Source organism: Macaca fascicularis, chromosome 8, assembly GCF_037993035.2.
Source record: "Macaca fascicularis isolate 582-1 chromosome 8, T2T-MFA8v1.1".
Lineage (NCBI taxonomy): Eukaryota > Metazoa > Chordata > Mammalia > Primates > Cercopithecidae > Macaca > Macaca fascicularis.
The window spans coordinates 33,273,017-33,295,103 of record NC_088382.1 but is presented as its reverse complement, the minus strand read 5'-3'; the positions used below and the strand labels follow the sequence as shown (position 1 = coordinate 33,295,103).

The window sequence follows — 22,087 nt, the reverse complement described above, 5'->3', positions numbered from 1 at the left end:
CAGTTGTACGAAAAGGATCAAAAACACAATTCCAGAAAACTACAGGTCTGCAGCCACTTACGATTGGGGAGGGACATAGTTTATGATGATAGTCCTAAATTACCAAGGCAAAATTAAAGTGGTTTAATATATTCTAAGAAAGCACAAGTGTACGATCCACTTAATACGTTCAAACGATTACAGTAAAACAAAGATTAGTTCTTAGTAAGTTAAGCTTCATTGATCTGAAATATTTACCTACAGGATATGTCTTCTTCCTTGGGAATGCCATAAAATGAACAGACCTGTAATAAAATCAGAGCTCCTAATCTTCACTGAAAGAAAGGGCAATACAAGATTATAGGGAAGAAATACGAATTTCAATTTCCCACCAATCGTATACATCATAAAGCATCCTGGGACCTAAAACACACATATCACTTAACAATAATGTGTTGCTTGTTAACTTTGGTGCATTGATTAAAAGTTATCTGAAACTTAAGAATCTAGTCACATTCAATATAAATATCCTAGACTTTAGAAATCTGGATTATTTTGGCTAAGTGTGGTGGCTCACGCCTGTAATCCCAGCACTTTTTTCGGGGAGGTAGTGGCCAGGAGTTTGAGACCAGTGTGGCCAACATGGCAAAACCCCGTCTCTACAAAAAATACGAAAGTTAGCCCGGCGTGGTGGTGCACGCCGATAATCTCAGCTACTCAGGAGGCTGAGGGGGCAGGGGGATCACTTGAGGCCAGGAGTTTGAGACCAGTGTGGCCAACATGGCAAAACCCTGTTTCTACAAGAAATACAAAAATTAACCAGGTATGGTGACCCATGCATGTAATCCCAGCTACTTAGGAGGCTGAAGCACGAGAATCGCTTGAACCTAGGAGGCAGAAATTGCAGTGAGCAGAGATTATACCACTGGACTACAGCCTAGGCACAAAGCAAATCTCAAAAAAAAAAAAAAAAAAACTGGATTATTTTGACAATGACCCCAAAATCATATTAGAGCAGACATTTAGTGTCCATGGCCTAACTTTTTAAAGTATATGATGAGATTATAATTAGGACAATTTGGGACATGACTAATGTTTGAAAAAAAAGAACAGTACTTTTCTCTCTTCATAGTGTACCAAACAGAAACATTTTTTGTTTAAAATGTTCGCAAAAAGTAACATGCTATAATAATGAGTGGTAATAAAATACATAGTAAGTAGTCATAAAAATGTTCTGAAAATTTAAGAACAGGTAGGACCTTGCCTTTAGATCAGTAGTAGTCTTAAATGTCAACAAAACCTTCTATGACTGTTTTTGTAAAAGATTTTATAAAAATTCTACTTCCCAGATTACCAATCCTTTTACTATAGCTCAAAATCACAGGGCTGCATAGTAATATCTGTTACTATGGTTTCCATTTTATTTTGGAATGGAAACTTCTGCAAGTCTAACATTACACCAGTGTCATCTTGCTTTATATCACATTATTAAAATGGTTAATGCACTTTACAACAAAAGTGTGCAATATATTTTCATTTCAAAAACACCCACAAACTAAAATAGGTATTTAAAATCTTTATTGTTTCATCATCAAAAGTTTTCATTCCATAGAAGAATGGTAATGCTGTATCAGTGCATATTCTATGGAAAATTCATATCTCAAGTAACTAGCCTAGAAATCAGAGACAGCACTATGTCAAGCTAGTGTACAAGGTCAAAGACACAATGCTGCCAATGCAATTAGTATATAGAAAGAATATGCAGCTGTTAGAAAAAGAGTCTATGGCCAAGTGGATAAAACAGTAGCAGTGCACTGCACTGACATCTAGAACAGAAAATGGGGAAGGACTAGAGAATGCACTTCCTGCAAAAAAAATCCAGTAGATCACAGGCACAAAGAGTTCCCAACTGTCTCACCAGCTGTCTAATTCATGTGTACCTGCACCTTCCTCTTCAAGTCTGAACATTATAATACCACAAGCCACTTTCAGCCTCAAGTGTGAAGGCTCCAGCCACATGCCAATATTTCATCCTGATATTTCATCCTGCTTCCCGTCATCTCGTATCTAAAAGTCATGGCTTAAGTTAGGCAATAACACCTGTGGCTTTAGGCATCTTTAGTAAAAATGGTGAACAAACCCCAAATTTATTCCCATTTTCTTGAGAAATAAACTTCATAAAACAACAAAAGATAGCTGTCATGATTACTGAGTTTTGGCTGATGGCGAAATAATTTTTATGTAAGTATACTGAATAAACATACAAACAAATATTCTTAACAAAATACTGTCAGACCAACTTGAATGTTTTTATAACCCACTCCCGAAAAAAGTCCTGATAATTGTTAGATGTAAACGACCACTATAAATTGATCATGCCTAGTTACTGGGAATTTTTTGGTCACGTATGTTTCTGAAGCTGCTATATAGCTGGACTTGGCTACTTTGCATTAACTCACACAACAAATGCCTTTTTTAAGGAAACAGCAGATCTATCATGATGAAATCAAAATCAAAACAGTTCAGAGGTATACAGGAGACTTGTCTTAAATACTTTTAAATTACATATGATATAACCTTAGAGAATAAGAACTACCATTACCATGGTCTAAATCTTAAACTGTTAATGCATGAATTATCTGTAAGACTAACAAGTTACTTGTTAATCATGGCAAGGCCTTGTCGGGGAGGGGGCATTCTGAATGTACGGCATAGCAATTATTTTCCAGGTAAGTAAACACTTCTAAGTGTTATTAAACTATATTTGAAAAGTTATTTTATGTAATATATACAACATACAAAATAAGTCAAGAGGAGGAAGCAGAGGAAGGTTTTCTGGCATATATGATGCAAACATACAACTGTCCCTCATCAGTAGTGGTTCCATGTATGTCCATTTTAACAGGGTAAAACATGAAAGGTTGATAGGAGATCACAAAATTCACTTACAAATAGAAACAGGATTCAAAAACTGGAATTTCAATGTCATTTCTTCCCATATTGCAACTCACTCTAACGATAATAAACATAAATAAAAACCTTATCTCAAAAATCTGTTTTTACACCCTTACCTCAAAGTTTAACATAAATTCTTCTAACAATTGAGAAGAAAAGTACTCCTCTGTAGCAATTCCATAAAATAATTTTCAATTCACAAAACACCTGTCATTAGTAAAACCAGCAACCCTTATGGAGGGCATGGGCATTAACACTTGGCCCCTCTGAGGTATAAATGCAGCTATATTTGCACTGAGTATATAGTCTATAACGTATGCCAACCATCTGAACCATCTGCATGTCTGCATAACATTGGGAGTGATGTCATCCTGACTGATTGAAAACTTATTTTTACAATTTTTTGTAATAATGGAGGCTAAATAATTTTAAGAGAAAAGATGTACTTGCCCAGTAATAGAGCCGGCAGAATTCTGAATTCCTAACCAATGTAAATGATTACATTAAAAAAGTGTTTAACATTGCATATTGATTCCAAAAAAATCAACCAAACAGGAAAAACACATAAATATTTAAATTCAGCAGGACGCCACAAAAAGCATACTATAGATAAGTGTGAAATCAGTCAGGCTTTTCCAAAAGAGAAAATCCTTTTAATCCTTCAGCAAGTCTCTGTGAAAATAGTACGCTTACAATAAAAGTGAGAAGGGAGCACCTAAAATACCCCCAACAGGCTTGCTATATCATTCAGCATTAACTGCCCCGTCTCCTGTGTGCGTGAATGGCCAACGAATGACAGGAAGTCCATTTGACAATAGTTCAGTAATTTCTTTTCACCACTGCTGCCAGCTGAAGTCGTCGTTGCTTCCAAAGACCAAGAAAAAGCCTAGTATAGTTGCAAAGATGACTGTGTTTCCTGTGAGAACAAGTGCACAAGCTCCCCACTCAATCTATGGAAATAAGATACACTCAGTTAACAGGCATGAAAAACAAAAGGAAAATGAAAAAAAAAAAAGGCTCCAGTTGTGTCCTAATTATGATCTAAAAGAAACATGGCTTGTAACAGTAATTGTTACAGTGCTGAACACATACTTAGTGGTACTTTTATACTGTTTTATATTGTTTTCATTTACCATTGGTTCCTTTAAAAAGAAAGTCATGAAATGACCATTCAAAAACAAGCTTGACTTCTGGGCTACGATGAAGCAGCATAAAATTCTACAAGTTTCTGTTTATAAAGGAATATGCTTACTCTTCCTTAATCTAAAAATCTGTCTAGAGTAGATTAAATTTTAGCATATCACAGATGGAAACACACCCGTGTACATTCTTTTGAAGGGGTGGGAAAACAATTGCCTTCTCCATATGGCTGTCTTCTCTACCTCCCCAGAGATGAAGGCGCCAAGTGTGGATCAGTAAGTTTGGGAGGAAGAACTGAGTACCCATAGCCAGCCCCTTCCCCTCTTCAGTGCTCTTCCGCCTGCAGAGCACATACATCTTTTCAGGTCTTCCAGATTTTAAGTTTTACAGGATAGGCCTGGGTTGTTCAGCACCGGGGGAGTTGATATGCTCAACTCTGACAGTTAAGTATTAGCAAGCCAACAGCTGCTGCAGATCCAAGCCACGTTCTCAAATATCTCTTTTTTTAGTTAACAAGAACAAACAATAAAGTGAGATTTTAATCTCTGTCTTCTAGGCTCTTATGTCTTTCATCTCTTTTCATGTCATTAACAAAACCTTTGCTTGAGAAAAATTTAACACATGTTCAATATAAAATCATCAATGGAAGAAGATAATCACTTACCAGATGCGCTCTGGCAAATACAATAGGGAGTCCAAAAGCTGACACAACAATGCCTGTTGTAAGAAAGATGGCAAGTTCCTTACAAGCGTTACTCATAGCATCTGTATCATCCACTAATCTTCTTGCTATGCAGTATGGAATAGGTGAAAGGATGTAAAAAAATAGAACAAAGAGGGGCCAGTATTTGCTAGAAAAAGAAAAATAAGTTAATGTAATTTTTGCTATGTCATTTTCCTACACACAAAATATGGTCTTTTTAAAAAAATCAAGATTCATTCCCTTGACTTCTAATGGATGATACCCAAACTTAGCATAAAGCTGAAGCAACCCTAAACTTCCCTTACATCACAAGGAACTCCCAAATTACAGAAATCAAAATACAGAAAAGAAGCTAAAAGTAATTTTGAACACTTTCAGTCAGAATATAGAATTTATCACAATAAAAACAGATGGCTTTTACTCTACCATCTAGTTAATTGTATTGTACCACAGTCATTTCCTGGTTTTGGTAACTACAGTTATGTAAGATCTTACGACTCTGGCAAGCTGTGTGGAGGGTACAGGGGATCTCTGTGTATGATTTTTGCAACTTCTTCAGAATCTAAAATTGTTTCAAAATAAAAAGTTAAAAAGGAAATACGTGCCCTTAAAACTACCATAGAATAAAATACATATCATGGTGGAGATCTGATTATACAGAGGCTAATGATAAGCAGCTATTTATGTTTCCTAAATTTATTTTTATTTTTATTTTTTTGAGACGGAGTCTGGCTCTGTTGCCCAGGCTGGAGTGCAGTGGTGTGATCTCGGCTCACTGAAACTTCTGCCTCCTGGGTTCAAGTGATTCTCCTGCCTCAGCCCCGCTGACTAGCTGGGATTACAGGCGTGTGCCACCATGCCCTGCTAATTTTTGTATTTTTAGTGAAGATGAGGTTTCACCATGTTGGCCAGGCTGGTCTTCAACTCCTGAGCTCAGGGGATCCACCCGCCTAGGCCCCCCAAAGTGCTAGGATTACAGGTGTGAGCCACTGTGCCTGACCATTTCCTAAACATTTTAAGAAAAAAAATTAAAAATTGAATATATGCTTAAGAAAAATAATTTAAACAGTACAAAAGCACAAAAAGTAAAGACTAAAAGTTCTCCAAATCTCCTCTTGCCCACTCTCCTATTGAGCTTCTCGGGGACTCTTCCACATTTCCACATAAACTTTAAAATATGAATGGGTCCCTGCAGTTTCCTAACAGTGTGTCTTGAACATATTCACATGTTCGCACTTACAGCTCTTCCTCATTCTTTTTAAGACTGCCTTTTATTTCCATTAATAGATTTACTATAATGTAACCATTTTTCTTCTGAAGGACATTTAGGATATTTCCAGAATTTTTTTTGGCTCTTATAAATAAGGCTCAGATGAACAAAACAAAACCAAAAACCAAAAAACAAGGCTGCTTGAACATCCATACTCTCCCCCACTAAATGTATCCATGTAAACATCTGCAAGTGGGTTTGCATGAGTGAAAGGGCTACCTCAAAGAATATATACTTTGAGAGCTACAAGCAAACTTATCTCCAAGAAAACTACCTATGTGTACTCCCCCACAGCACAAAAGAGTGTCTGCTTGCACTGTCTCTTGTCTTTGCCAATGGATTTGGCTTAGTTTTGAGTGAAGCTGGGGATATTTTTATATGCTTATTAGCAATTTGTAGTTCTCTTTTTATATTTTTTTTCTATTGAGTTGTCCATTGTTTTCTAATTTATCTAAATGTTAAAATGTTAACTTTGAGAAGTTCTTTCTATCCTAAGGAAAGCAATTTTTGTTTTTTTGTTTTTTTTTGGAAACGGAGTCTTGCTCTGTTGCCCAGGCTGGAGTGCAGTGGCGTGATCTTAGCTCACTGCAACCTCCGTCTCCTGGGTTCAGGTGATTCTCCTGCCTCAGCCTCCCGAGTACCTGGGACTACAGGCATGCGCCACTATGCCTGGCTAATTTTTTTTTTGTATTTTTAGTAGAGATGGGGTTTCACCATGTTAGCCAGGCTGGTCTCGAACTCCTGACCTCAGGCAATCCTCCCACCTTTGGCCTCCGAAAGTGCTGGGATTACAGGCGTGGGTGAGCCACCACACCCGGCCGGAAAGTAATTGTTTACATATCTTTTTTTTTTTTAGTCATTTGTGCTTTGACTGCTTATGGCATTTTTTTGCAAAAAGACATTTTAAATTTTCTTGTAATTAGTATTATCAATAGGTGTTAAAAACTGAGCAGGAGGGCTGAGGTACTGTGTAGCTATCCTGCCATTGCAGACTCAGCAGTAGTGAAAGAGCAGGTAACAGCCAAAAGTCTTATTTGCATTTTGGTGTCCTAAAATCTTTAGAAACAAATTTTAAGTGATGATTTTTACAAAGGTATGTGTTTGGTAAGTGAACATTTCTCTGCTTTACTTTTACAGTAGTGAAAAAAAAAACACTTTTTTTAAGCTTTAAAAGTAGAAAAATTTTACCCTTAAATATTCAGAAAGACAAACATTTTACATACTTGTATATTGGAAGGGCACATCCAAGCATCAAAAACATCAGTCCGATTGCTCCTCCAAAGGACAAACTAATCAAAGCTGCAAAGCAAATAAGAAGTGCAATAGGAATATAAATTAGTTAAATAAATATTTTTATTAATATCAGCAGTCTGAATATTATCTGTAACCTCAGAAGCAAAAATCCCTCAAACGTATTAATAGCAAGTTGCCATCAAAAGTGTAAGTTATCTAGTCTTAGAATAAGTCTTCTGTGGCATCTTCAGGGCAAAATAAAGTGACATTGACTTTTCTTGTTTTGTTTTGTTTTTGAGATGGAGTTTCACTCTTGTTGCCCAGGCTGGAATCCAATGGCTCGATCTTAGCTCACTGTAACCTCCACCTCTCAGGTTCAAGTGATTCTCCTGCCTCAGCCTCCTGAGTAAGGTGGGATTACAGGCATGCACTACCATGCCCTGCTAATTTTCTATTTTTAGTAGAGACAGGGTTTCTCCATGTTGGTCAGGCTGGTCTCGAACTCCCGACCTCAGGGGATCCACCTGCCTTGGCCTCCCAAAGTGCTGGGATTACAGGCATGAGCCATCGCACCCAGCCAGGGACATTGATTTTTAAAGCTCTAACCTATTGCTAGTACCCCACCACATTCCCCAATTGCTGGTTCCCTTTCTAAAGAGTCACAGTCCACAGGCTCAATGCTCTTCTGGGCATTAGAATTATATTTACTTCACAGATCACTACAGTTTTGAAAAGCTGTATATGGAGAAACTCCACATTCTCAAGTTTACTGCACTTTAAAAGCCTCATACTATAGGAAAACCTCTTCTAATCAGCTCCTGTTTCTTGCATATATACTCTCAATGTGCATAAAACTGACCAGAAAAAATGCCTGAAGATATCTGTAGTTAATGATTTTAATCAATTAATTTTGTTGCAGATCTTTAAATCGTTTGCAAAAGTAGAGCTGGGTTTCCTTCCCTAATCTACATTAGAAAATCTGTAGGATAACGGGTTATAATCCCTCTGAGGTATCACTATTTTAAGGTGTTATTATAAGCAATAGATGCATTCTACAGGTGAAATATAGTTTCTAAAGCTACACACACACACACACACACACACACACACACACAGTAGTACATTTTAAGGTGCTCTCACATGTTAGTGAATAGAAACAACTTTCTTGAATAGGCATAGTTAATCAATGACCTAGACTAAAGCAAAGAAATAAATGATAGCCGAATGCAGTGGCTCATGCCTGTAATCCCAGCACTTTGGGAGGCCGAGGTGGGCAGATCACGAGGTCAGGGGTTTGAGACCTACCTGGCCAATATGGTGAAACCCTGTCTCTACTAAAAATACAAACAATTAGCTGGATGTGGTGGCACATGCGTGTAGTCCCAGCTACTCGGGAGGCTGAGGCAGGAGAATTGCTTGAACCCGGGAGGGGGAGGGAGGTTGCAGTGAGCCTAGACTGTGCCTTTGCACTCCAGCCTGTGCAACAGAGCAAGACTCCATCTCAAAAAATAAATAATGATAAATTTATGATGAGTTCTATATAACCTGTATTTCTACAGTCACAGTGGCTAAGAAAATAACTAGTTTTGTTGTTGTTAGGCCATTTTATTAAAATTCAGAAGTTAAAATTCGAAACATTTGAAGAAGGTCTAAAAGTTACCAGGACAAAGGCTAACAAAGAGAAACCAAAATGAACAGGAAACAGGTTAAACTTTGCCAAGTACTACTGATACACTCTGCAGAACTAAAATGGTTGTAATCAAGGACGCCCAATGACATAGTGGCTTGGCAGATTTAGTTTTTGGTTAGATCGCTGATGCAGGTGATGTTAACCCCGAACACAGTCACTTAGTCCTGAACACCATTCTATTTCCAGCTATAGGAAAAGAATTGCATTTTTATTTTACAGCAAACGAGGCACTTCAAGTTTACAGGGGAATGCAATATAAACTGTAAGGAAAATTACAGAATTTACCATTTGTTTTCTTCAGTTCCAAACTGGTTCTCATGACCGGGCCCTGCCCGCCCCTCTTGTGATGTGTCACACCAGACTATTACAGTGTCCCTGAACCCTCACTTTAGTTACACTGGCCCTCTTCCTTTCCTGGAAATCAGCAGTCTCGCTCACTCACGTGGCCTGGGCATACTGTGTCCCTTCTGCCTCGGACATTTTTTTCATTCACTGAAGAAATATTCACTGAGCACTAAATATGTGACAAGCACTGGGGATACAACAGTGAATGACACATGGCCCTTTCCCACTCCTCTCCACTTTCTTCCAACTTAACTCCTGCTTTTCCTTCAGATCTCAGCCTCCCGGATAGCTGGGACTCGAGGCACACGCCACCATGCCCAGCTAATTTTTTTTTTTTTTGTATTTTTAGTAGAGATGGGGTTTCACCATGTTGGTCAGGATGGTCTCAATCTCTTGACCTTGTGATCTGCCCGCCTCAGCCTCCCAAAGTGCTGGGATTATAGGCGTGAGCCACCGCACCTGGCCCCAATGAAGTTTTTCCAAACCTTCTGACTAGACCAATTCCCCGTTATATTCATTTATTCATTCCTCTAACAAACATCTATGGACCACCTAATGTGTGTCAGATACTGTTCTTGCTACTGGAGACAGAGCAATGACAACAATCAAAGCTTTTGCTCTCACGGAGCTTATGTTCTAGTGGGAGAAGAAAATGATTTTTAACAAGCAAGCAAATAAATGTCAAGTGATGACAAATGTCAGGGAGAGTAAGGGATGTTAGTGCTAGTCTAGACACAGTGGCCAGGGAAGGCATCTCTGATGAGGAATCACCTAAGCAGAGATCTGTGTGAAGGGAGGGAGGAAATCACATGGATATTTGGGATGAGTATGCCAGGCAGAGACCCATGTATGCTGAGGCCCTCTGTTCACTGAATGCCTCTCCTTTGCTCAGTTATTAGCTGTGATTTCCTACTGGTTTGTATTTTGTCTTTCCTTCTCAACTGTCCATTTCATGAGAAGGGGGAGCAAGTTTTTCTGTTGTGATGGTCGTGCCCTGGCTCTTAACACTCAACAAATATTTGTGGAATGAATGTAGCAGAGTGGAAGCAGCATGGAACTGACAGTAAGGAGGGTCTGAGGCCCTAACTAGTTGTCCAAGTAATTTATGAGTCTCAGTTCTTCCTTCTTTAAAAGGACAGTTGGACTAGATCTTAAAAGCAGATAATTTTCTGAACACTAAAGGTACTATTAAGACAGCTAAGTCCATTACTAAAAATACTACCTAGTAACACCTCAATCATTCAGAAGCCATTTATATGCAACTTAGAATCCTGGAGAAAACAAAGGCCACTAAAAAAAGACAAAATAGATGTTACAAAGCCCATACACTAAAGCCAACATTCTCTATAAAAAGACCCTTAAGTTCTTATTTATATTAATTCATTTTCGTGACACAGTTGTTAGGTAGGAATTCAGAGGACAACACATTTTTATTTTAAAGAATCACCTATGCTCACTTATATATTTTTCAATACGTAAATCATACACCCAGAACAAAAATTAAGTAAAAAGGAACTTTCCCTTCCCAAAAGTAATCACTATTACCTGTATACCTTGTGACACAAAATTTTCTAAGTTTGATTATCTTGCTTCCCACACTGAAACAAATGGGAACTAGGAGAAAGAATTGCATACAAGTAAGAATTGCCCTCTGACAGAAGGCAGGAAGCAAAGAAAAAAAATATATATATTTAAACCAGGAAGAAAAATCTCAAAAAGCATGTTTATGGTAATCTCTGCAAGAGGCAAGCCACCTTAGGACCATGATGGCCTCTGAAGGTGACTGTTCTGTGACAGAGAACAGTCATTCATGTTCTCATCAAAAAAGAAAGTCTAAATTCTTTGACTATACTCTTGCAAAGTTAATGAAAAATGATTCCTTAAAAAAAAACAAACAAACAAGGTCTAAAATGAGATAAGGCTCAAGTATCAAAAAATAATTTAAAAAACAAAAACCAATGTTGTCTTCTTATAAGTGTTATGAATAGGAATATTGGAATAACTTTAATATATTTATTTATGCCTGAGATTCCAGTTCCTTGTAAACGCTGTTGTATAATGAAAAAGTAAGTTTCTTGGAATTGTTTGGGGGAATTAAGATACCTTGAGATAATACTTCCATTCCATTAAATACTAAATATAATATATATACTATATATAATTATATATATTATTGTATATGTAATATATATGTATAATAATAATATATGTATATAATATATAATGTATATTATATAATATATAATTTTATTTCATATATAATTTATTATTTTTTTTTTTTGGGGGGGAAGGAGTCTCACTCTGTTGCCCATGCTGGAGTGCAACAGCGCGATCTTGGCTCACTGTACCCTCCACCTCCCAGGTTCAAGCAATTCCCTGCCTCAGCCTTCTGAGTAGCTGGGATTACAGGTGCCTGCCACTATGCCCGGCTTTTTTGTATCTTTAGTAGAGACGGGGTTTCACCATCTTGGACAGGCTGGTCTTGAACTCCTGACCTCGTGATCCACCCCGTAGAGACGGGGTTTCTCCATGTTGGTCAGGCTGGCCTCAAACTCCCAACCTCAGGTAATCTGCCCGCCTCGGCCTCCCAAAGTGCTGGGATTACAGGCGTGAGCCACTGTGCCGGGATTAAATACTAAATTTTTAAAAAAATATTCATAACACAGTTTGATGTGACATCTCATCTCCCAGTCATATCGAATAAGGTAGCCAATTAGAGGTTAAATAAATTGCTTATCAGTATTCTCAAAACTTGCAGTTTCTTCAATCTTATGAAATTGGCAACTGCCTAGTTTATATATACATTTCATCATTTGTATACAAACTGTTTCTTAAATGACACATCAACAAGGCAAGAATTCATAGAGTAATTGTGTGATGCAACATTTGGAAGGCAAAGCTTAGATAAGTCTGGTTTCTACTCCCAAAGCCTCTAGGCTAGGGATGGAGCAGCCCAATTAGCTAGAAAAACTCTCTAGAGACAAGATGCTGACTCTGTGATTACAAAGAAATTAGAGTAGAAGGAGGGACCACTTCTCTAACCTGGGAGTTACCAGAAAATCCAATATATCAAAAAGTAATAGACAAATGGCTCAAGAAATGCCTGATGGTCTCTAATTATAGCAACACTCCTTCCTAATATAAAGATGATATTAGGCCAAGAGAAAGAAACATACTGACTCACACCAACCAGAAAATCCTGCTGAAATCAAAAGTGCAATTCACCTGAGGCACCTTCGTCAGTTTAATGCAGTATTTCCCTAGGTCTGGAGAAGTAAATTACAGAGCGATTTTCTTAAGAGACTCCCGCATTAATGACACTGAAGAAACGGGGAAGAACAGGGAAACAGGCAACATCCTAAAAACCACAGCAATTCACAATAACTGCCTTTCACATAAGAGTTTAAAAGAGTCTATTATAGTTCAAAATGAGATTACAAAAAGTATCCCAGTTGCTTAAATGACAAGGTTTTATATGGGAAATGAAATGTTTCCAGACATTGAAAATAAATAAGAAACAGTAAGACCGACCCTGAGAAAAAAAAACTCGATTAAGTTTTCCTTAGAGAAGAAAAAATACAAAGAAAACCACTGCTCCCAAAGTAGTTCCTGCTTCCTGCCTGACTGCCCTTCTACAAAGCGGCAGGTCAAGAAATCAATGTAATTAGTAAGCAGTAGTTGAAAACTTTGCTTCTCATCACACTGACAACAAAACTACCTAACATTTGGAACAAATGCGACATCCCTTTTTTTAAAAAAGAAAATACATGAATAAGCCAATAGTTTTTCATTAAGTTGTAACACTATTTTATCTTCTTTAAAAAAAAAAAAAGAAATACTTCGCAATTTGAAAAAGCCTCAGGGTGCAACTGCGGAGAGGGAAGTGAGCCAAGAGCACTCTGGGGTCGCTACGGGATCCACTCTAGGGTCCAGACACCGCAGATGAAAATGCACCGGTTTCGGGAGCCTGTAAAGCTTCGGGCGCGGGCGGCCGGGGTGGACGTGGGGCTCGAGGTTTCGGGGAGACCCGTGCAGTGCCCGCAGCCCGCACTTGTGCCTTTCGGTGGGAAATGACTGGTTTTCCATAGCTGGCATCTCCAGCAGCCTCAGCCTCCTCAATCCCACGCTCTGCCTGCCTCTCTCTTGGATGCAAACTCCTGCAAAACGTGTGTGGCCGCCCAAGTCGCGACGGGACTCCTCACTGACCGCCAACCACTTCATATTTTGTCCGGGGTACGATGGGTGGGAGAGAGGCTGCCGAAATCGGCAGAAAGTGGGGGCTGTCGGGGGAAGCCGGAGTCGCAACCGTCCCTTGCCTGAGGGCGCCGCGCCCACCTCCGGGCCAAGGGCAGGGCCGGGGCGGGGGTCGCTTCCCCGAAGCAGGGACCCCCACGCGCGCGCCCGGGCCCAGAGGAGAAGTGCGGGGGCTGCGTGGGACCCCCGGCCCATCTTCCCCGGCGGGCCCCAGCCCTCCTGCGTCCCGCACCCCAGGCCCACCTTTGATGCCTGCCATGGCGGTGACGTCGCTCCTGGCTCCACGACCCGAGGCGGCGGCGGCGGCGGCGGCGGCGGCGGCCAGGAGACCCAAGACGCTACGGCGGCCAGACAACACCCGGAAGTGCGCGACGCAGCACTTCCGCCGGCGGCTCCGGCTTGCGCGGGGGCGCGGAAGCCGCGCCAGGCTGGGCTGTGTGGCCGACCCCTGCCTCCCTTCTTGGCCGTTCTGCAGATCGCCGCCGGCCGAGGCTTATCACCGCCGGCCGAGGCTTGCCGCCGCCGCCCCGACTGGGGGAATGAGCCGGCGCCAGGTCTTGAATTCCCGTCAGGGCCGGTCTGGGGGCTCCCTGCTGAAGCCCCCGTAGCTGATCCCGCAACCTCCCGCGTGCTTTGGGAAGGGATCGCGGGTGGCGGCCGTCCTTTGGATGCACGTGTGATGGCTTTTGGCTTAATTTCACATTCTTTGTTTGTTTTTTGACACAGGGTCTCTGTCGCCCAGGCTGGAATGTGGTCACGGCTACTGCAGCCTCTATCTCCAGGGCTCAAGTGATTTTCTCACGTCAGCCTCGCAGTAGCTGGGACCACAGACACGAGCCACCATGCCTGGCTTTTGTTTTGTTTTGTTTTGTTTTGTTTTTTGTAGAGAGGGGGCGGGGTATGAGACTCTCACCTTGTTGCCCAAACTGGTCTCCTGAGCTCAAGGATCTGCCCTCCTCAGCCTCCCAAAGCGCGGGGATTACAGTGTGATACCCTACCTTGTTTTAACCTGATTGACTCTCTTAGTTGAGAGAGCCGGACAGACTCCATTTTGGTTTCTTCGCTTGCAGACCCTTGTCCCCCTCCCTTAAGGACATAACTGGTGTAAGCTGACTCCAAGCACATCCAGGAATGCGCTTATTGATAAGATACTGAGGCAAGCTTACCAGCAGCTCCTGGGAACGTGCTCAGTTGATGGTACCCAAAGCCCCTGCGTTTATCACTTTGTGATAATTTAAGACCCATGCACCTGGAACTGTTTATTTTCCTGTAACTGTTTCTGTAATCACTTATCTTTTAACTCTTTGCCTGTTCTGCTTCTGTAAATATTGCTTCAGCTAGACTCCTCCCCGATTTAGACCAAGGTATAAAAGGAAATCTAGCCCCTTCTTCAGGGCCAAGAGAATTTCGAGCTCTAGCCGTCTCTCGGTCGCCGGCAATAAAGGACTCCTGAATTAGTCTCAAAGTGTGGTGTTTCGCTCGGTTACAACAGGTTTCGCCATGTTGGCTAGGCTGGTCTCAAACTCCTGGCCTCAAGTGATCTGCCCACCTGGGCCTCACAAAGTACTGAAATTACAGGCGTAAGCCACTGCGCCTGGCCCTCAAAAATTTTTTTTCTACTTATAAATATTTACATTTCCCAGACCAGGGAGAGGAGGCAACTCTTATGCCCCAGTAAACAGCATTTATTGGAGTCTGTGAAATCGTTACTAAAGTAGACCTTATCTTTCATTAGTTTCCCTCTATATATTTACCTTCTTACAATCTACTGCCCCTAGAAGTCCAAACCCTTTCCTTTGTCTACTTTTCCACAATGCATCACCCTTTGTTAAAATGATCCAAGGTTCCAGGCCTAATTACTTTTTGAGTTTTCACTTCTTTTTCTGTGAAGACTCCTTGTGCCTGCAAAATAAACCTTTTTTTTCCCCCTGGTAATCTGTACTTTGTTAGTTTAATTCACAGTTCTCAGCTTCTGAACCTAAGAGGGTAAAGGAAGTTTTTATCCTTTCCTACACTAGGAAAGATGGGTAAATAGTCCTATGAAAACTTTTGATTATGATCTGCCAGGGAAAATTTCCCCCAAGGAGAGACAACACAGGGATGAATAAATGTGTTAATAGAGAAGGGAAAAGCCATCACAGGTGGCGGGGTGTGTTGTTTTTGTGTTTGTGTGTGTGTGCGTGCATGTGTTTGTGTGTGTACGTGTGTGCGTGTTTGTGTGCGTGTTTGTGTGTGCATGGGTGTTCGTGTGTGTGCGTGTTTGTGTTGTGTGTGTGTGTCCTTGTGTTTGTGTGTGCGTCCGTGTTTGTGTGCATGTTTGTGTATGCGTGTTTGTGTGTGTGTGTTTGTGCCTGCGTGTATGTGCGTGTGTATGTGTTTGTGTGTTTGTATGTGCCTGCGTGTGTGTGTGTGTGTGCGTGTTTGTGTGTGCACGTGTTTGTGTGTGCATGTTTGTGTGTGTGCGTGTGTGTGTGCGTGGTGTGTGTGCGTGTGTGTGTTTGTGTATGTTATGTGTTTTTGTGTTTGTGTGTGTGTTCACGCGTGCGCATGCATGTGTGTGTGGTGGGGAGTTAGGAACTTTGGCAGCAAATGGAGCAAGGAGCTTGCTTGGTCCCTTGGAGAGAAGAGAGGTGGCCAATAGGGTTGGTCAAGGTTGGGGTGGGGCAGCATGCTTATATAGTAGGGCCATACACAAGGATTTTTGGCTTTTCTCTCTGAGCAATAAAAATCTTTTGAAGTTTTTAAAAGTAAGTAGGTGGGGGTGAGCTACATATGATTTGAATTTTTAATTTTTTTTCAGTCATCAGACTAAGATAAAGTGGCATATAAGACTTTGTTGAGTGAATGTTTAGAAGAGATATTTCCAATATGCTTTTAAATGAGAGCAACTGGGAAGTTTGAGGCATTACCCACTCCGCTTCTCTCTACTATTTCTAGAGTTGAATTACAATTTAAACAACAACAGCAACAACAAACAGGTCACTTGAGTCTTAATGCACCAAATGAGTCTATGGGTGTTTTGTAGGAGAGTAGATTTTTTTCTGTTCAAGTTAGTGCAGAAAGATCTACCATCTCTTTCCTGTATCATGAAAAAAATTTTCATTCAAGGATGTGGTAACAAAACCACAAGGCACACTTGAACATATGCCATGGAAATGCACGCTGTTTACATGGAATCTGTGAGCCACCAGCTCCTTTCCCTAAACTACTGAAGCAGGCATATGCACCCTTCTCCCCAGCCATCTTGAATGGATAGGTAGAATTCCTGGAGAAGTGAATAATTCCATCTCACATGTCACCCACCACACCACCTTTTCTTGTTTTGTTCTGTGAACCCACAATATCTGAGACAGGTCTTAGTCAGTTTAGAAAGTTTATTTTGCCAGGGTTAAAGACGTACCCTTGACACGCCTCAGGAGGTTTTGATGACCTGTGTCCAAAATGGTTGGGGCACAGCTTGGTGTTACACATTTTGGGGAGACATGAGACAGCAATAACTGTATATAAGGTGTACATTGGTTCGGTCTGCGAAGGGGGACAACTCAAAGTAGGGAGGGGGCGTCCAGGTCATAGGTAGATAAGAGACAAATGGTTGCTTTGTTTTTTATTTTTTATTTTTTTGAGACCAAGTCTTGTTCTGTTATCCAGGCTGCAGGCTGGAGTACAGTGGTGCGATCTCGGCTCACTGCAACCTTCAACTCCTAGGCTCAACTGATTCTCCTGCCTCAGTCTCCCGAATAGCTGAGATTACAGGTGTCCACCACCATGCCCGGCTAATTTTTTTTTTTTTTCTTTTTTGAGGCCGGAGTGCTGTGGCACCCTCTGTCTTCTGGGTTCAAGTGATTCTCCTGCCTCAGCCTCCCAAGTAGCTGGGATTACAGGCATGTGCCACCGCACACGGCTAATTTTTGTATTTTTAGTAGAGATGGGTTTAACCATGTTGGCCAGGCTGGTCTCAAACTCCTGAGCTCGAGTGATCCACCTGCCTCAGCCTCCCAAAGTGTTGGGATTATAGGCATGAGCCACCATGCCCAGCCTCTTCTGAGTTTCTGATTAGCCTTTCACTGAATACACAATTTACAGGTATAGTCACTTATGCTTTAGTCTGGTTTAGTGAAAAGACAGGGCAAAGGAAGCAATCAGATAAGCATTTGTCTCACAGTGAGCAGAGGGTGACTTTAAGTTCTCTCTGTCCTTTGTCCACAAGGAATATCCTTGTGGGCAAATTGTGAGGTGGGTATATAGCTTTATTTTTTCATTTATTTTTATTATTTTTTAATTTTTAAATTTTATTATTTTGTTATTATTTTTATCTTTGTAGCTATCTTGTCTAGAATAACTACAAAGATAAATTTCCTCCTTTTTTTTTTCTTTTTTTTTTTTTTTGAGACAAGGTGTTATCCTGTTGCCCAGGCTGCAGTGCAGTGGTGCAGTCACAGTCATGGCAGCCTCCTGTGTTGGCAGCCACCACCTCCAGGGCTCAAGTTATCCTCCTGCCTCAGCCTCCCGAGTAGCTGGGACCACAGATATGCACCACCACTCCCTGCTAATTTTTTCGTTTTTGTAGAGGTGGGGTTTTGCCATGTTGTCCAGGGTAGTCTTGAACTCTGGGGCTCAAGAAATCCTCCCACTTTGGCCTCCCAAAGGGCTGGGATTACAGGTGTGAGCCACTACGCCCTGCCTGATTTCCTCTTTTCAGTACAAATGTGTTGGCATTACAGATGTCGTTGACAACATTCATGGGCAACTGGGATTACTCAGCAGGTTACAGGAATCTATATTCTTTTCTTCCGTGGTCACAGAATCCTAAGAGATTGTGCTCTTTATCTTTCCCATGAGATTCACAGTGTTTCCAGCACAAAAACACTCATTACTCTAATGACTATTTTTGGTTTACTGTTGTAGGGACCAGTCACTTGAGACCTTAAAAACAGTGTTTCCAAATGTTGTATTTCAAGGACCACCTAAAGCAGAGTACTTTGGGGTGCTTTCCAAATTCTTGACTGCTACTCCAGACCTTCTGAATTTAGAACTCTTGTGGGTAAAGCCCGGAATCTAAAAATTTAACAAGCACCTAAAGCAAAGCTTGAAAATCATTGTCTGAAAAAAGGTAGAATGTCAGTTTTCTTCACCAGTTTTCCAAGAGAACCCTGAATGCTGGTTAATGTCATATCCTTTAAATGTTCTCTATTGTTATGTAATAGCCAATTAGTGTTACCTTTCAGTTTTAATACTTCTTATACAGATGGTTTTCCATTTTCCAAAGTTAAATAGTAAAGATGAGAATGTGGATGAGAGGAAGGGAATTCTTGCTTTTTGAGCAGGTGCTATGTGCCTGGTGCTTTAGCATTCATCTCATTTAATCCTCTTCACAATTTTGTAAACTGGGAATTACTAACACTTACAGGTTGATTCAGAGAAAACTCAGAGAAAAAAAATATTTTTTTGAGTCAGGGTCTCACTCTGTCACCCAGGCTGGAGTGCAGTGGTATGATTTTGGCTCACTGCAACCTCTGCCTCCCAGGCTCAAGCTATCCTCCTGCCTCAGCCTCCCAAGTAGCGGGGACCACAGGTATGCACCACCATGCCTGGCTAATTTTTTTTTTTTTTTTTTTTTTGTAGAGACAAGGTCTTCTTACGTTGCCCAGGCTGGTCTCGAACTCTTAAGCTAAAGCGATACACCCACCTCGGGCCTCCAAAAGTGCTGGGATTACAGGTGTTAGCCACCACACCCAACCCTTCCTGTATACTTTAAATAATCTCCAAATTATTTATAATACCTAATGCAATGTAAATACTATGTAAATAGTTGTTATACTGTATTGTTTACAGACACCAGAAAGTCAGTCACCAGAAAGACCATGTGATTAGAGTGTTAGAGGGTTGGAACTTTCAGCCCACCCACCAACTGACAGGAGAGGTGGGAGGAGGGCGGCTGGAGATTAAGCTCTATACAAACCCTAGACAATAAGATTTCGTGAGCTTCTAGGTTGCTGAATACAGGGAGGTGCTGGGAGGGTGGGGTGCCCAGCGAGGGCATGGAAGCCCCATGGCCTTAATTCTTATCTTTGCCCTATCCATCTCTTCATCTGGCTGTTTGCCTGTATCCTTTATAAATCCTTTACAATAACAGTGGTAAACATAAAGTATTTTCCTGGACTGAAGCCTGAAGTGGGGGCAGTCTTGAGGATAGTGGGCCCTTAACTTGAATTGAGTTATAGGACGTCATGTTGATGTCCTTTAGAGTTGGTTGGTGTGTGGTAAAATACTCCCCCAGGTTCCCTTCTGGTCACAGAACTGCTCTGTGTTGTGTGATAGTAAAAAGGAGAAAACAGTTTGTTTTTTCCTTTTATAGCCTCATCATTTAGCTCTCAGCTCAAATGGTAATTTCTTAGAGAATCTTTCTGGGCCATCCTACTTATTATAGCACTACCTGTCATATTGCTCTGTTTTCTTCTTCAAGGTACTTATTATTATTTGAGATAGAGTCTTGCTCTGTTGCCCAGGCTGGAGTGCAGTGATGCAATCATGGCTCGCTGCAGCCTCAACCTCCAGGCCTCAAGTGATCCTCCTACCTCAGCCTCTTGAGTGTCTGGGACGACAGGCACATGCCACCACATCTGGCTATTTTTTTTTTTTTTGAGACGGAGTCTCACTCTGTCGCCCAGGCCGGAGTGCAGTGGTGCGATCTTGGCTCACTGCAAGCTCTGCCTCTTGGGTTCACGCCATTCTCTTGCCTCAGCCTCCCAAGTAGCTGGGACTACAGGTGCTCGCCACCACGCCCGGCTAATTTTCTGTATTTTCAGTAGAGAAGGGGTTTCACCATGTTAGCCAAGATGGTCTTGATCTCCTGACCTCATGATCTGGCTGCCTCAGCCTCCCAAAGTGCTAGGATTACAGGCGTGAGCCACCGTGCCTGGCCACATCTGGCTAATTTAAAACTTTTTTTTTTTTTTTTTGTAGAGATGGGGCCTTACCATGTTGCCCAGATTGGCCTCAAACTCCTGGTCTCAAGTGATCATGCACCTTGGCTTCCCAGAGTGCTAAGATTACAGGTGTGAGCCACCGTGCCTGGCCGAAGGCACTTACTTATTTGCAATGACATAATTTGTTGGCTACCTCTCCCACTAGAATGTTTATTAGTACAACCTTTCATGTTTTGTTCATGACTGTCCAGAACTGTACATGGTGTATGGTGAGAATCTCAAATAACAAGAATTCTATTCTTAAGGTAATTAGTGATTTCTACAGTGTAAAATTCAAAGACCAAATTTTGCTTCAAGCTTTCAGCGACAGTGGACACTGTTGACCATTCTTTCTTTCTCTCAATTACCATATTCTATTTTCCTAGTTCTTCCTCCTTCTTCACCAGAGGTTACTTCTCAGATTCTTTCTAGAATCTTCTTCTGCTCAAGGTTCAAATGTTAGTGTTCCCATAGCGTGGGCCACCTCTTTTGTGGTATCTCAATTCTCCCCTTATGTTACTGTATATCTTCTCACATGTCTCAGTTCATTTTGTGTTGCTATAACAGAATACCTGAGACTGGTAAATTTATGAAGAATAGAGATTTATTTCTTACGGTTCTGGAGGCTGGGAAATCCTAGGTCCAGGGGCCTGCATCTGGTGGGGGACTTCCTGTTGTGTCATTTCACGGTGATAGGCAAAAGAGAAAGCGAGCTGAACTCATCCCTTTTATCTGGAACCCGCTCCCCAATAACTAACCCACTCCTGTGATAACAGCATTCAGAGCTCTGACCTCATAACCTCATCACCTCTTAAAAGTCCCCCCTCTCAACACTATTGCTTTGGGGATTAAGTTTCCAACACATGAGCTTTGGGGGACACATTCAAACCATAGAATCCTGACATTAAATGCTACCTTTATATTTACAACATAACTACCAAATTTACCTTAGTTTTGAACTTCCGACTTTTACAGTATATCTGTTTATTTGACATATCTACCTGGATGCCTAATAGTCACCTCAAACTTAAGAGAATAGAATTCTCTATGATCTCTATTTCAGTCCTTGGTCCCACCATTCCTTGATTCCACGCTGAGGTCTCACTGCTCTGCCACCTCTTATTCCACTCTTCCCCTAACTTACTTTGCTTCAGTTATGGCCTTGTTTGCCTCTCTTATCCCCCAAATTTTGTTTTATTCACTGCTATATCCCCAATACTGATAACAGTGCCTGGTAGGTACTGTTAGGTACTAGTAGGTACTCAATATAATAATCTGGTAAACATAAAGTGTTTTTTTGAGTTCTGTGAGCCATTCTAGCAAATTATGGAACTCAAGATGGAGGGGTCATGAAAACCCTAATTTATTTGTTGAGAGGGAGTCTCTCTCCGTGGTCCAGGTGGAGTGGGGCAATCTTGGCCCACTGCAACTTCCGCCTCCTGGGTTCAAGCAATTCTCTTGCTTCAGCCTCCCGAATAGCTGGGATTACAGGTGTGTGCCACCATGCCCAGCTCTTTTTCCTATTTGTAGTAGAGATAGGGTTTTACCATGCT

At 41.3% G+C, this 22,087-nt stretch overlaps 1 protein-coding gene and 1 long non-coding RNA gene across 2 annotated transcripts; one reads left to right on the top strand and one right to left on the bottom strand.

Annotated features, from left to right (window-relative positions):
- Positions 1 to 1,540: 1,540 nt before the first annotated feature.
- LEPROTL1 (leptin receptor overlapping transcript like 1) lies at positions 1,541 to 13,935 on the bottom strand. The gene is made up of 4 exons (XM_005562977.4): positions 13,813 to 13,935; positions 7,271 to 7,346; positions 4,739 to 4,925; positions 1,541 to 3,884 (listed from the first exon to the last, which is right to left on the bottom strand). The coding sequence occupies exons 1-4, from the start codon at positions 13,826 to 13,828 to the stop codon at positions 3,768 to 3,770; spliced, it is 396 nt and encodes a 131-aa protein (XP_005563034.1). The 5' UTR covers positions 13,829 to 13,935; the 3' UTR covers positions 1,541 to 3,767.
- A 30-nt stretch (positions 13,936 to 13,965) lies between these two features.
- LOC135964706 (uncharacterized) lies at positions 13,966 to 15,034 on the top strand. The gene is made up of 2 exons (XR_010577236.1): positions 13,966 to 14,123; positions 14,296 to 15,034. It is a non-coding gene; the product is annotated as an uncharacterized lncRNA (long non-coding RNA).
- Positions 15,035 to 22,087: the final 7,053 nt, after the last annotated feature.

Coding starts and splice junctions, on each gene's coding strand:
- LEPROTL1 (XM_005562977.4), bottom strand. Junction 4,926..7,270: donor TGTGCCCTTCCAATATACAA/GTATGTAAAATG, acceptor TTCTTTTTCTAG/CAAATACTGGCCCCTCTTTG. Junction 3,885..4,738: donor TATTTGCCAGAGCGCATCTG/GTAAGTGATTAT, acceptor TTATTTCCATAG/ATTGAGTGGGGAGCTTGTGC.